Source organism: Apteryx rowi, unplaced genomic scaffold (genome assembly GCF_003343035.1).
Source record: "Apteryx rowi isolate R43461 unplaced genomic scaffold, aptRow1 scaffold_296, whole genome shotgun sequence".
In the NCBI taxonomy this organism is placed as follows: Eukaryota; Metazoa; Chordata; class Aves; order Apterygiformes; family Apterygidae; genus Apteryx; species Apteryx rowi.
Window position 1 is genome coordinate 1,102,948 of NW_020449374.1, and position 16,203 is coordinate 1,119,150.

Sequence of the window (16,203 nt, forward strand, 5' to 3'; positions counted from 1 at the left end):
AAAAAAAAAAAAGGAGAGCGAGAGAGAGAGAAAGAGAGAGAAAGAGAATAAGAATGCCATAGTGCATTCTTTCCTGTGATGAAGTAATACATCATCAGAAGTACCTCAGCTACACTCTTCTCTGAAATAGGTCTCTTCTGTATAATAGGAAGACCATTTCAGAAAAGTACCTGGCTCACAGAAGTACTTCAGCAAGTACGGCAGATCACCGTTTCTATATCCAGCCTCAATAAACCTTCACACTCAGCTTTCTAACAAATGCTACCACAATTCCCACTTCATAAGTTAATGCATGTTGTAAAGATGTTCCTCCCCCAAAAAGCATCTTACAAGGTAGGTACTACTGCCTGAAAAATGGTATCTTGAAAATCGTAACGACAGCACAGCCATGGCATGCCAAGGCAAGACCACAACAGCAAAGTATACCCATAGGCAGGTAATCTCAATAGTCCAGCACCATTTCTACCTTTCTGGTAATTTCAAATGTGTATTTTTAAAGGAAAAGGGGCCCTTATGATATACACCATCATGAAAACTGAACTTTGCAATGTAATTCATTCTTCAACCATTATTTAACACTACATTTCTGAGTAGGTTGTTAAGTGGACAGGTCTTTCAACGTTTTGTTTACCTTCACAATATGCAGAGTCCCCTTGGACAGAGAGATAACCATTCTTGCATTCACAAGTAGCTTTTGTGTTCCAGTTTTTGCATTCTGAATTTTCGCCACATACGTGTCCCTCTGCACAGAAGTTATGTCCTGAAATACAAGCAACATGCAACCAGGTATTAAAACATGTTTATTTCAGATATTCAGAATATAGTATTCATATTGACTGTATTACTCTCTGAATACTTTTGGCATGCTACTTTCCAGAAATTCTCTCTCTCTATGCAACCTAGTACATGCATGCTTTTCAGATTCCTCTATCAAGCCATTCTTAGTAACATCATTTTGTATAAATAAAAAAAAAAAAAAAAGTGTTTGCATGACTGTTTTTAGTCAGGAGAACAGCTTTCCTGATTCCTCAAAGCAGGAAGCCGTGCTAATACATTAGTCTTCTACTGAACCTACTCAGGATAAAACGTCACCTTAGTCTTGAATATCAAGAAACCAACCTACACCAAAAAGTGTAATATTTTTAAAAAAACCTTTCATGATTCTCTGATTATGCATAATATGCATGTGGTTTAGAAGAGAATAGGCAAAAATGAGAAGTTGCATTAGAACACAAAACTATACTGAAAATCAAGACAACTTCATACACTGCTTTATAATTGTAACATGAAAACTGGATTGTTTCCACAGTCTAAAATTAGTCCAAAATCATGCATCATATTTTGTAGAGAAGAATTTTTTTTTTTTTTATTAATCTCTCATTTTTCCCTTGACACAAATTCTCAGTAGTTTCTTTGTGAAATTCCTTCTATCCCATATGGTTATTTCTAAAAACATGATGAAATTTCCCACTTCCTTCTACAACGGACTGAAGTTCTTTCTTCTTGATTTGCAACATTTCTCAAGCGTGTCTCAAAATCTCTCTCTGCTGAAGTCCAAAGGTGAAAGTAATTGCAACTTTATACCTTTAAAGGTATTCCACCAGAAGTACTGTAAGAGAGAAAAGTACCTGACAGAATTTGACAACACTGATTTTTTTTTTCCAATATCRGTGGCTTTTTTGATTTTTTTTTTCCCTATTAATATCCAAGAGTCAATTTCTATTTGCTTAAGATATATAAAMAGCCATATATAGATTTCATTTTGGTCATTCTTAGTCTTTCTAGTTTTTTTTCCTTCTGGAAGAAGGGAGGTTTTTTTGTTTTGTTATTTGATCGTTTTTTGGTGACTTAAAAATTTACAGGCATGACTTTGAAATATGCATACCAGAAACGTAGGCATAACATCAGCTACATATATTCCAATTTGCGCTTCTATGAATATACAAGCACAGTTTTTGCCAGTTTGGGTCATAAAGGAGCAAAGTAAAAGTTCTAGTTCACAGATCTGAAAGCTTTCTAAAATCACTTAATGACAGCTAAGAAAAGATCTGGAGTTCTAAGGTTTAAATGTCAAGTTCAGACCTTTATTCATACTCTTTGCTTTGATATTTAGGGAACTTCTGAAAACTTTATCTCATATTAAATGCAATTTCCCCTGAGGTAAGCAAATTTTCATAGTTCTATCCCTGAAGTTTGAGGTTTTGGGGGGGKKGGGGGGGGTGCTGTTTTTTTTAAACACGCATTTCAGTCATCTATTAATTTAAAACTTTGGTTCTGTCATTTTAGTACACTCCAGCCTTCCAAGTTTGACTAGGAATGCTTATCTAACATTGGGTTGCAAATAATTAAAAAAAAAAAAAAAAAAAGTAACACCTGATAGCAAGGTAGACACTTCCTCAGTGTCAACATCCAACTCTACACTTAAACTTCAGAATAATTTTACTAACAACCAAGGTATCTTCCTTGTGCTCAGTTAGCATGTCCTTTCACTGTAATCCAACTCCCCCCCCCCAAAAAAAAGCACTTAATATCTTTGGGTCTTTTTTGTCTCCTTTAATAAGAACTGCAGATATTCTTTCTAGTCTTCATTCATTTCACAGTCTGGTAAAAACCACTGAAGTATTCCAGATACAGCCTTATCAAGCCTGGGTACATTTTACACTGGTAAAAAAGGGTGCAGTGCCACTGCCTTTAGACATTTATGATATCACAGTATTTGATTTTTCATTTTGGCCTTTAAAATTATAACTGAAACTGAACACTGGAACCCATCTCCCCAAACTTATCCATTCAGCATCTAATTTATACTCTCTGAGTCGGATTAATATTCCGTTAACCTTCTGAATAATATGCAAGAGATGAAGAATTTTATATTTTCTTTGTCACTGCTTCCCCTAAGACTACGACATCCTATTTCCTGCTCCTTTAGAATGATAATTCTTCTTTGAACCCATATATAGTGTTATATTTGATTATTATTGTTAGATACTACTACTACGAGCCTCAGTAACATATTAGTATGTTAGGCTAGACACTATACAAAAACCACACGGGAAAATGTTTTAATTTAGTGTGGATTGTTACTGCTGTCTTTGGATTTGTTACGTTTCCCACTCTTCCAAACTTGCACAAAGTATTTCATCTTTCTCAGTACGTTTTAGTTACAATAGTCCTTATAAAAATTTCTGCATCAAAAAACTTTTATTCTAGACTGTTTTTAATCTCTGTAACTGTACATTTTATCATGTGACTTGTTTACAAAATGGTATTTTTCTTCTTTAAGTGATCGGATTGGGAGACTCCAGCTGATAAGCTCACGGAAAATTTAACACTTATACTGGCAGAAGGGATGACTTCTCAGAGTTCCATCACGAGTCCTGAATCCCACATCGACCACCCATCTCTGGAAGCACTTTCTCTAAAGCACAAGCCCTTGATTAGTCTTCCACATCACAGCATAGTTCTATGAATTCTGCACTGGTGATCTGCCACATCTGAAATTCATAAATAGATATGATGACTACCCTAACTATGCATTTTGTACCACTACAACTGCTGCCTTTTTTCTTTTTTTTTTTTTAAATACTCTGGGAAAATCCTATTGCCTTTGATCCCGTATTATCAACTCTGTTTGAGATGAACCATCTCCATTCAGAGTCAGACTCTTTCTTATGTTTTCAAGGTTGAAGTCTGCGAAAAGAGCAGAGGAGAAAAAAGTAACATTCCAGCTTTGTAACTTAACTACTAACTTAATTACTGYGTAATTAGAGGTTCTAAAGAACTTTTTATTGTTCTCATCTCATTAGGAACACAAAATATTAGAACACCTACTACATCTGTAGATTGCCTTGGCATTTATTATTATAAAGACTTGTGAAACACTGTTTCCTACCATTTAAAACTGTTGACTAAAAGTGACTCAACCTCAATTTGCCACAGCACTTCAGAAAACTTGTTCAATACCTCTGTAAATGGAATGTGGCAAGCCATGTCTGCTAAGAACATGCACATCGCTTCGACACTGTATGTTACCAAGCTTTTACAAAACAAAGGTAATTTAATGTTAGCCAGCAGAAAAATGTACATGATGGTACTGAAGAGTAAGGGCTCACTGCGACTCTATCAGAGCAGGCATACCATTGGATCAGAGGCTCTTTCAAGTGTTTTTCTTCTTCAGTGAAGAAGCACATTTAGCATTTCAAAAGAGCTAAGAGGGGCATACCTAGGAAGTATTGCTCTTGACTCTCTTAGACTCATTCTTCCCAGCTGGGACTTTGGATGCAAAGAAGTAATAAACTGCTATCTACTTTACCTTAGTTCATATTGGCCTTAAGTGCTATCCCTGTTCTTCAGGCAAATAAAGGCCACCTGGTATTTGGACTGTAATGTGAAGAAATAAGCTACCTATGCTCTTCTCACCTTTAACATTCTCAACTCAACATCAAACTTAGGCAAGTATTTTAATTCATTCCTGTTCAGTAAAACGATCAGGAACATGCACAGGGCCTACTGTCTGAGAGCATGCTTTCATTCTTGACTAAACAGGGARGGACCTAGGCACTGACTTAAATGTCAATCTATACATGGCCAATCTATTCACGGGAGCAATTACTTATTCCCAAACAAGCAGAATGGAAAAGAATGCAAACATCTGATTTTTATTAGTTCTTTGCTGTGAAATGGATTACAGGGTTCCTTTAAAATACCTATGCACACAGTAAAACCACTTGCTGATACTGCAGTGTGATCTGAGAATCCCAGCCACAGGTGGTAGCTAGCAGAGGGCACACATTCCTATTGCCCAGGTGAGAATAACCGAATTACTGAGACTTCAGAATATTCAGCAAAGTCTTATCTGAGACAGTCAGCTCTCCTCTAAATGTAAGAAAAGGCTTTAAATAGAATCATCACATCCCAGCAAGCCAGCAATTGGAGAGGATTTGACAGAAGCACACAAAATCTTAAATAGTTCTGATAATCTAAACTAATTTCAGGCCAACACAGATGACAAGGCAAGTGAGCATGAATTAAAATTACAGATAAACACATTCAGAACAGATGTCAGAAACCATTTCCCACACATACACATAGGCAATCATAAATGTGCACAACAGCCCTTCAAAGTCATTCAAGACATTCAAGATACAATTAGATAGCACCATGAGGGGAATTAAATATTGAAGAGTGTGTTCAGATTTTTGATGGGCCTGATGACCTCTGTTTCTTCCCCAAACATTTCTGATAACATTACTCTCCTCCTTATCAAGGCTGCTGAAATGTTTGCTTCATTTTTTCTTAAGTAAGAGTGTATTTGTATCTTCCTTCTTCTACTTCTGATATTTGACTGCCCAATAACCATTAACAAATGTCCTAAGACAGTTATGAAAAGGTTCAGATTTCATGTTACCAGACATAAAATTATCACTTCTGTAGCATCAGGAGCCGTACTTAGAGGACTTAGAGGTCCCAAGTAGGCTATCTGAAATTAAACATTTATTCCACTTTTGGCCACTTAAACATTGCTCTTAGTTTTCCAAACTTCTCCACACCTTCAGGTCCTAGTTCCCAGAATCTGCTTTTCCAGAGCAATATGTGAAGCTGTTTTGTACTGTAATCTAGTTATTTAAGCACCTAATGTGTTTGGTAATTGGGTTTAATTATTGATTGAAGGATGCAAGAACTCATTGAAGACTACAGCTTCAATCAATATATTCTTTCCATATCACTTCACGCAGTAAACAGTGATGTGCCCCCCATTTTTCTGGAGGCTTCCTGGTAACGTCTCTAAGACTTTCTGTACTTCCTCCAATACCCCTAGTTGATCACTTCAGAAACTCTAAAACCTCTCTTTGTTAGCTGTTCAACAAGCTATCATTTCAGCAATCCACATGTTCACTGTTTCACATGTCAGAGCCTTCTAAAAAGAACACTGGTGATGTTTCCATTAATAGGATTAGCAATGTTCAAAAGGTCCAAGGTAATTTCACTCCCAAAATCATTACAGTTATTGCAGTTCAGCCCCACACTTATTGTGTAAACGTGTAAAGCAAATCTGCAGGACAACTCACGGGAAGAGCCATAAAATTTGCACTAGCAAATATGCCCTCTCATGATCTGAATCAGTTTTTAATGAGTCATGAGCAATGAAGCACTTTGCACAGCTTTTATGCCTTCTGAGACTGTGGTCCCAGAACTCAACGGTTTGACATAAAACAGTAACTTTACAAATTCTTTCAAGCTGCTATATGATTGAAGGCCTTATTACACACTGTTTATTTGTATGCATTAGAATAATGGAACTGCACAGCCTAACAAGCTTATAAAGATTAATACTTTGAGGATAATAGAGCACTTCTAAATCCTAAATACTGCTATAACTATGTATAGGAAGTAATTATTTCATATTTATCAACCTCCAATAAGAAAAAAATAAAACTTTGAAATAACTCAGACATCATAGCAATGCACAAGAAACATCTGATTTCTGAAAAAGCAAAACTCGGTTCCACAGCTACAGAGGGAGAAATGAGAAATATGCTACTTGAAGAGCTTTCTCAAGCTGCAGTTGAAAGATCAGGAACTCTTAAATTACAACAAAGCAATATACATAAGTATGGCAGAAGCCCTATTTTTGGATTCAGCTACTGTTTTCTGTGGTAAAATGCACACTCCAGCTCATCAGTGGGATTCTCCACTTCCTGCTAACCAGTGTCAGCAGTCAATCTAATTCTATCAGCCAAACCATATTAAAGGATAGCAAATAAAAATTACTTTCTACAGAAATCAAACAACTCACACTACTTCATTATTTCTCACACCCTCTCTTTTAAGGAGAGGATGATTGAAGCAGCTAGGGCTGTTGAGTCTGTTCCTACATACCCAGATTGTGAGAGTAACAACATAAAAATACTCTCATGAAACTTTATTTCAATCACTCATTCAAAAGAGGAAAAATTCACTCTTTCAAAAGCATACACTGTCTCTGGCAAGGAGGAAAACAGTTAAAAGGAACAATAAAACATTTTTATGACACTATATTTTGTATTAGATTTGCTCCTGGACTATAAAAAATGTAGTAGGCATGCTGAAGGAAAAATGAACGATTCACCAAAAAGTAGTAAAACATATATTTTATTACACAAAGACTCTGTGTAAAATTTTACAATTAACTAAAACTTCTGTAAGCCTAAAATAAAGCTTACTAATACCATGTTATTCTGCTGAAAAGTATAAAATAGCCACATACTTTAAGCAGACATTTATACTCAAGTACAACAAATCAGTGTATTGTTGAGGGAAGAACCACAGTTGAAGGACAAAACTAGATATACTCCAGCTAACTAAACATTCGGGGATAGTTCCTATATATGGATCTGACAGAGACTCATTCTTGCACTGAGGTACATCAGTTCACAAAATAAATTGTCACTGTACAGTAAAGTTCTTCCATACTCCACCTACTTCACCGTATGCCTTATACAATCATTTCACTGAAATCTAGAAACTGGGCTTTAACAGTATGTTAGCTTTTGCTATATTATAAGCACACGTAGCAAGGCTGAGGAAGAAAAGGTATCATTTTCTGTTTTTACTTTTCTAACCATTTGCAAACAATAATGACCATCTAGGAGCCCACCAGCTGTGTATATTACAGTATTCAACCTAGTACTTTGCTGACTCACAATTTCAATCACCATAAACATCACAGGTTTTTCTCTTCCCCTAGCACACCCTATTTTATTTTAGGCATTTACTTATTATTGTGGTAGGTATTACAGAGATCCCTGAAGAGGGTATGGTCTTATACCACAACATAATGAAATTTCCATACTTCATTCCTTGTTTTTTTCCTTCTGTTGATCTCCCACATTCATCCTTTCATTAAACAAATTCATCTGCTGCAGCTAGCAAAGCACAAGCTGCAAACCTCTTATTCTTTCCCAATGTCATTTAGCAAAGGTATTCTATAATTTTTTTACAGAATAGAAATTCAGTAGAAGTTTTCTGTGTTTCAACAACTACATACTAAACAAAGCATACATTGATATAAAAATAAAACCTAACCATCATTAAGTATGTACTGATAAACTTTGCATAGAATTATTAGTCTCATTTAGCATTATTGGCTACTAGTAAATGCTTATAACCATCCTGTTAATAATTACAGCTAAAGGCCAATGCAAAGTATTATCAGTGTCATCGTAACATATGATGTGAAATGTGCACACGACATGCAAGCAATCCATGTGGCTTTCCAATAAACGCTCTGATCATTCAGGACTATGTTTCTTGGACAGTAAAAGCTGCACATAGTCTCTGAAAGCGGTCACTACTGCCCAACAGAGGGAGCACTCTGTCCTATCCCACAAAGTACATGCTGGCGCTGGATGGGACCAGAAACCACAGTCTGCCTGCCATCTCAAGAGGTACCTGTTTGCATAATAAAACCCACACAATACATTAAATTGTTTATAAATATCAGTTTTTTACACCAGTGTTTCTACAGATGATAAAATTATATACTACCACTTGGGGTCGTGTGCAACTGAAACAAAAACGTCAAGTAGTATATATTCTATTTAAAGAAATAAAAAGCAATTTAGGAGTGCTAACTTCAATCTATCTGTTTAGAAAGCTGACAAAACTAATCACATCTCTAAGCATAATTTTGAAAGAAATTTAAAAAGTAAAGATAAAATAGAGAAAGAAGGAGGTACTGTTTTAGCAGTCAGCTAATGCAGAACTGAATTGGAAGTCTGATATATCAATTTGAAAGCACTGAAAATCAGAGTTCACAATTCCTTCCGTTGCTTTGGGAGACCATCACATAAGCATCCATAATCATGGTATTTTATAAATAATAAAAACAGATGTAGGGTGTATATCTAAAAAAAAGTACCTGTCATTAACAATAATATAGAAATGAATAATTATAGAACTTATCCTTCATCAATTCTGAAGCTTTCAAATTTCTAATGCTTTTAAGCAATGAAGCTTATTTTTTTCAGTACTGCACTACATCAAACTGGGTCATCTGCTAAGAAGCATCATTAAGACAGGGAACCCTCTGAGAGAGAGAAAAGCAACATTTACTGCTTACTTAAATAGTTACAGATGTTTCTAGAAACTGCTTAAAAAATTAAAGTGTACATCCTTAGTCCCTGATCCAGCAAGCGGTCTCAAACGTGCTGGCCCCTGAAACCATGTGCATATGCTTGCAAGGTCAAGGCCTTAGTAAATATTTAACTACACACATATTTATTAATATTTACTGGCTAAGGGAGAGATTCAGAGTCCCTCCTTTAGCATCTTGCAATGACACTTGGGAAGAACTTACACACAGGCAAGCAGGTAGACCAGCAGGCCCTCACAACCATCTAAGCCTGCAAACGTCCAACACTCATTTGGCATGTCTCTTGCTTGAAAAATTTCTGAGACGCATCACTACAGGCTGACACTGGAATCTGAACATTATTACTGTGTGCTTAAAATAGGCAGCTCAACCCCCCCCTTCCAAAGGGCCTGGCACCCTGCACATCCAGTGCAGTTCCAAGGTCAAGTGACACAAAACGTCTCTATTTCAAATAACTTGCTCCTAATAGGAATTTGTAAGAGATACTGGGCCCTGTAAATACCCTTTCTTCCCCACCTCTTCCTTTCCTCCCTCCGCCTCTTTCTAATTCAAAGCAATTACAGCTTTGTATCTGATAAYTCTTCTACCCAAAGGAATAGCACCGACTGGTTTATGTGAAGGCTAATTATAGACCCAGGTTTATAGAGGTACCTAATATCTCATTAAACAGGAATTGCTCATTCCACTGTATCCCCCAGTTAAATCAGCGACATATATTCCTTCCCAGCACACACAGTCTCTGGCTTACCTCTGCAAACACTGCAACATTGGTTCTCTGGAAGAACGTGGTCTTTTTCCGAGCAGTTCAATGGAGGACAAGTCTCTGTTACTTTTACTAAAACTCCATTCTGGAAATAAATAACGTTTAAAAAAAAGTGACATTGATGAAAATATGTGCAGTGGCAAGGATCACAATTTTCAATCTATAACACTGGCAATCTTTAGTAACAACAGTAGTAAACTGACAGGCAGCAAGCTAAATTCATTTTTTACACCACAACATCAAATCTAAAGTTAATCTGCTTGGACATATCTATGCCCACAGTTGAAATAAAAAAAAAAAAAAAAAAAAAAAGACACTTTAGCTCAAAATTCTATAGCTTTTTTTCCTCCCTTAACCTGTTTAAGTATTTGAAGGAATTAAAGTATTTCACTCCAGGTTTTTGTTAAAGACAGTCTTTCTGCTTTATGTAAGTTCTGGTTTTATTCCTCTTACAATAATTTCAGATTCTACATACTGCACTGATATTTTATTCAACTCAAGTAAATATAGCAGAGAGAAGAGCAACATTTTCAAGTGTCATGCATTGTTCTGCTGTGTACAAATTAAAGACATCTGCTCTTTAAAAGTACTGATAACCTGATTTCCAAAAATTAGGTCCTTCAATGGCATAACAGTGCAGAAATCCAATCTTGAGACTTACATTTTACACAGCAATTTCTGGTTTGGATACCTAGGTCAAGATACTCATATGACTTTGATTTCTTCTGGATTTAGAACAAGACTGTGTAAGGGAGATCTGGCTGCTGATGTAGAAATTTCTAAAATAATAGATATAGGGGTATCTGGGGAGATTTTGCATCATCATTTTACTCCATCTTCTTCCCATCCAGGAAAACAGCTCAAATTCTGATCCATCCTATCTCCAGATTAACAGTTGTCCTGCTTGATTCTTAACATACTGTGCCAAAATAGCTTCCTCTTTTCCCTCCTCCTCCTCCTCCTCCAGCCTCCCATATACTTTCATTTGCTTCATCAGCACCCCTTCTCCTCGAGCTATGCCATCACTGCAAATCAGCAAGGGAAGACGACCAACAACCAGCGTTTTGCTCAGTAGGAGCTACAACAACTATCCCACAGGACTGTCCACACTTAAGTAATCCCATTTTCCTAGAGGCCAAAGGACTGAAACTCTACTAAGGAAGCAGGTGGCCTGCTGTATTACCAATACACCTTTTTAATACAAATCTTGCCCCCACTCTTCCCAAAATGTTTTTCATGATGCCTCAGATGCTGGAATGAAAAKATGATGTGAGAATTTCCACTTTCTTAAAATAAATGAATCAAATCAATGACATTTGCTAGCCATCATGATTGCAGAGGAAAGTTTAAAATATGACCCAAATGCATCTGGGGGCTAAAAAAGCAGAGCAAAACTAAAACAAAAAGCCACAATATGTTATTAAAACCACCAATTTCATAATCCGAGGGGTGAGATGGATGATTTTGAATAGAAAATATTAAAAATACCCATGTGTTTATCTGGTATGAAGAAACACCCCCACATAGGGATATCCTCACTAGCCACAGACTTGCTTTCGTATCTGCAAGATACAGCGCCACACCATGCTGAAAGTCTACCTCAGGTGCCAGAACCAGTAGAGATAATATTAGTATAACTCTTCACAGGCAATTAGCCTCGCTAGAGTGCCACACTGATTCAGCTTTGCTGCTTCAGGCTCCAGAATTAGCTCTCCCAGCTCTCCTGTACAGCTCCACCTGCAGAAGGCCCGCTGAGTCTACAAGGTAGACGCACAAGGCATGGGGCAGCTAGCAGCACTTACAGTTGAAAAGTAAACTTAGCAGATGTAGGGAATGCAAAACTCTGACCATTTTACAATCACTTCTGGTGACTGCCATTGAGATTGCAACTTAAAGGTTAAGCAGGGCCAAGCCATTTCTCTCGCTTCCCAGTTGTACTTTATTGGCAAGTTCTATCAGTTGTTGTCATGAAAAATAAATAATAATAAAAAAAACACTCTCAGGCATCAGGGTTTTTTTGTTCTTTTTTTAAAAAAGTCTCCCTACAGTATCATACAGCATGCATCTTCTAAGCAAGTACCCACACAAGAACAGTGAAGTTAATGGAGGTATTAGGTCTCCTTCCGATCTCACTTCCCCAAGCGAAAGGGAGGAATCCCACAAGCTTGCCCATGCAACTGCAGCAGCAAAGGTGATAAAAGAACCAGACACACCAAGCCGTCATTTATTATCATGTTAGTAAACTACCAGCTGGAAAAGCACTGGCTATAATTTATCGCCTAGTCAAGCTCACAAAAGACAGCTGCAGCAGAAAGGGTACGGTATATCACTGTATTGATGAAAAGTCTTGACTGATGATAAATCTGGTCAAATAGATGGCAAGAAATCAAAAAATTGTTTGGAAGTCAAATCAGTGGTCAGGATGAGTCAAAAAGCAAAAAACAATTTCAATCCTCATGCCTTCTTTAATGAACCATAAGGAGATAAAAGCACAAAATTAAGTGAGAGCTCTGTTAACTTCGTAAGATTTTACCTCCCTCAAGTTTCTTATTTTCTGCAGAACTTGAGTCTCAGGAAAACAAATCAAATCTATATTCAGAAGTTAAGTTTTAGAACATGAAAAATGTTTCTATGTTGAAGCATTCTTTGGATTAAAATTAATTCGAAATAAACTAGTACAGATCCAATTATAAGAATCATCATCCTTAGATTTTTAGATTGTATCCACTGAGATAAGCAAGAAGGCTGCCTTAGAAAAATGACTGTAACTTTTTGTACTCAGTTCACWTATGCCTTCACAGAATCTGGACAGAAATAAATGTCAAAAAAAAAAATTCTTCTGGAATAAATAGGTACAGCTCCAACTGTGATATACAATCTACAGAGCATTAGATCTGGAATCAAACTTTTACAACTATAAAATTGAATTTCTTGTAATTGCAAAGTTAAGTACATAAAGAATTGACTGTAAGCCTAATCAGTGACAATCTGAACCGCAAGTTCAAGACACTTCATCTTCAGAAGGTTAACTTTAGAAAAAAATAGCAAGATTCCAAATGGAATTATTTTGTTTCATTCTTTGGGTGGTTTTTTTCTTGTTTTAGATATTATTGATTAACCTTTCAGCAGAAAGGTCCAAACAGTGTCCCTAGCAACCATTCCCAGCACCAAATTATTCCTTACTTTTATGAAAAACTAAGTCAAGCTTCTTGTAAGTCAAAGGAGCCTTGTCTGTCTTTCTAGTATTTTTATAGCACTCGTTGACTGCCCACTCCCAGCGTTACTGAAAAGGAGTTTATTCTTGTATCCTTTGCTGTCAAACATATAGGCCAGTGTGGGTATCATGTCTTTCACAAGCAATGACACAGAAGTCGACTGACCATCAATAAAACTCCCAATGAAACAAAATTTATAGAATTCTTTCCGCTGACTTATAATGGGCCATTTCATCATATTGGTGAAGTCCACAAACCTAAATAACCACTTATTTGAATGCAGAAAGGTGCAGTTTTCTAACTCACAGGCACGCCTCCATTTTCTTGGAAACACTGGTGTGCTAATTTTGTCACTTTGTCTTTGTAGATTAAGAGCGTTTGTGGGCAGGATTCCAGCTGGGAACAAGTGAAGGACTGTCCACCAGTAGCGTATGTGCTTATGATTAAGAGGATGTGCAGCATAAATTCTTTTTTTTTTTTTTAGTCTGGATTAGTTTTCAGAAATAAAAACAACTGCACACAGCCTGACGAAGAAAATCTGGACTGATCCATCTGAATCCATCAGTATTATTATTTTTGTTAGGTGGAATAAATACAAATTAAAAGCCTCTTAAGCTTGAATCAGTACCTACACAAGGAATAAAATAATTGCATCTTCAAATAAAAATGGAAATGTGAAATTTTAATTGTATCTTCTTGACATTACCCTGCCTACAAATATATCCTCCTTTACCTTATCCACCTACAAATACATCCTCTTTTACAGACACAAGAATTATTCCCAAAGATATTTCCCCTCAGGTTTTTAAAGTCAACTTTATCAACACTAATAAACTGACAGTTGACATGTACCCTCTACAGTATGTCCTTCATGGACCAACAGCTTTTTCAAACTTGATGTCTGTTTTTCACATCTGGAAAAATCAAACCATACTAAATTTTTCACAGTAGTTCCCCTAGCACAAAGCTCTTTATTTAGCGATACAACAATGTCGCAAAAAGAGTAGAAGTGTCCTCCCCTTGTCCAACACTAGGCCTGCACAGGATACAAAATTATTACTACAGTAAATGAACAGTTTGGCTAGCCTCCATTGATATTTTGCCTAATTGAGGTAGTAAATAAGCAAGTGTTTCACTTAAAGCTTCAAGAGGGTCATGCTTAAAACATGGTGAAGGCACTTCCTGTCTAGAGATGCGTCCCCTTGTAGGAGCAGAGGTAGACACCCCCTTAAATACTTTCCCAAGTCAGAATGACAAGCTTTGACAGTTAGGTTTAATGTCTTCAGATACAGCTGTGGAAATACCCTTTTGCAGGTATAGACTCATTTCTTTCATTGTATCTCATTAACAGATGCTGTTTCAAAGATGTAAAGAATTGCCATTATTTACATCTCCACTAAGATGTAAATAATACAATCTGTGACATGACTGCAATTAGCACTGCTGTATCAATTTCCTTCAAAAGTGAGTAAAATAGGGAAGTATTATACATAATATACTTTTATATAAATATATCACAATATACTTTTATAAAATATAAAAATATTTCATTATTATTTCAGTCATTTCTAATATGAGAAGTAGTTGATGGTCAATATTTGTTTTTAATCTCCCTGAATGTATTATCATATTCATAATGATGAAGGGACGACTGTCCTATTTATAGTGGAGAGGAAYTCCACAAACATCATTCAGACCACCTTCTAAGTTTTCACTTTAATGTGAAAATCCTCCTATTTTCACCTTATTTCACATAGGCACTTCCCCTGCCAAATAAACACTGTAAGAGAAGACCTTAGTCTTCAAGACAATGACCYTGCCCACATATTGGTATATATGGTGTTGGGCATCCCTATACAACCGAATACTAAACAGCAAAGTTATTTTGCACAACAAGCTGCTTTCACAACATCTGCAACCAGTTATTGTCCGTTTCCATTAGCAAACATAAAATTGCTACTCTGTACACTCAGTCACAAATGCAACAATAACCAGATCATTGTGATCTTTTCCAAATGTTTTTCATAATTGTTCTAGCATACTGATCTGTCAAAGCATTTGTAAGCCTGCCCTTTATCACCCTTCCCCCTCCACAAAATTCAACAAGATGTAAAGAACAAAATACTTAAAAATTACATGCAAGAGCAAATGTGTTTAGAATAGCTGCAACTTTTTGAAGCGGTAAGTCATATTTAAAGCATGCACATACTCTAGTCACAACAAATACAYGCCTCAGCAGAGCAATGGGCCTGTCCCTCCTCTTCTAGGGCTCATCTTGATTAGGACTGGGTTCTGCCACACTTACCCACCATATATAGCACTCATATTCAGTAGCACTCCCTGGAACGAATGCTCCTATTTACCTATATCCTCCATATACCTATATCCATGCTCCATTTACCTATGTCCTTAAATACTGACTATAGTTACCTGAGCACTATGAACCTGACAGAACAAGACTTCAGTCCAGTCAATTGTTACCATTAATACCATTACTACCATGATTAACTAATACTAGGGTAAATCTAGAGTAACTCAAGCAATGTAAGTGAGGTTTCTTCAAATTTTAGCAGCTGTGGCTGAAATCAGAGACTGGCTCAGGATGCTGCCTCTTTCTAGAGCTCATGAAAGCAGCAAATAAGAGAAAATATCCCTCCAAGTCATTTTACTCCTGTTTTTATTACCCTGAATGAGTCGCTGTCCTGCCTTGTTTACATGTTTGTGGCTTTCACTGACTTCAAGGTAACCTTTTCAAGACAACGGACATCACATTTGCATGAAGGAAGCCTAAAGAAATATACTAACTTATCATTGTCACTTTTGAAGACTACACATTCATTTAAAATCAGAAAAAGTTTATGTGATAAAAACTTACTCGACATTCCCTGCAGCTCTTAGTTAAAACTCGTTGACCTTCTGCTAGCACTTTGCCTCCATAGATACACTTTGCTGTAATTTGGGGGCAGGAGGGGAAGGTGGGGGAGGGGGAAAGATAAAAAAAAAAATCAGTATTTAGGTAGTAAACAAATGCAAACTATAGCACAAAAGTAAAACCAATATTCACATACACTGGGAAATACAGTCACAATGTT

The 16,203-nt window shown here is 36.5% G+C and overlaps 1 protein-coding gene across 1 annotated transcript in view; it reads right to left on the reverse strand.

The window, feature by feature from the left end:
• Positions 1-16,203, reverse strand: part of NELL1 (neural EGFL like 1) — a 246,135-nt gene that overhangs the window by 203,011 nt on the left and 26,921 nt on the right. Inside the window, exons 8-10 of the mRNA XM_026069412.1 lie at positions 15,987-16,060; positions 9,882-9,981; positions 632-760 (exon numbers count right to left, since the gene is read on the reverse strand). Of these exons, the coding sequence (XP_025925197.1) occupies positions 632-760; positions 9,882-9,981; positions 15,987-16,060 (303 nt within the window). The remainder of the gene's footprint in view (positions 1-631; positions 761-9,881; positions 9,982-15,986; positions 16,061-16,203) is intronic.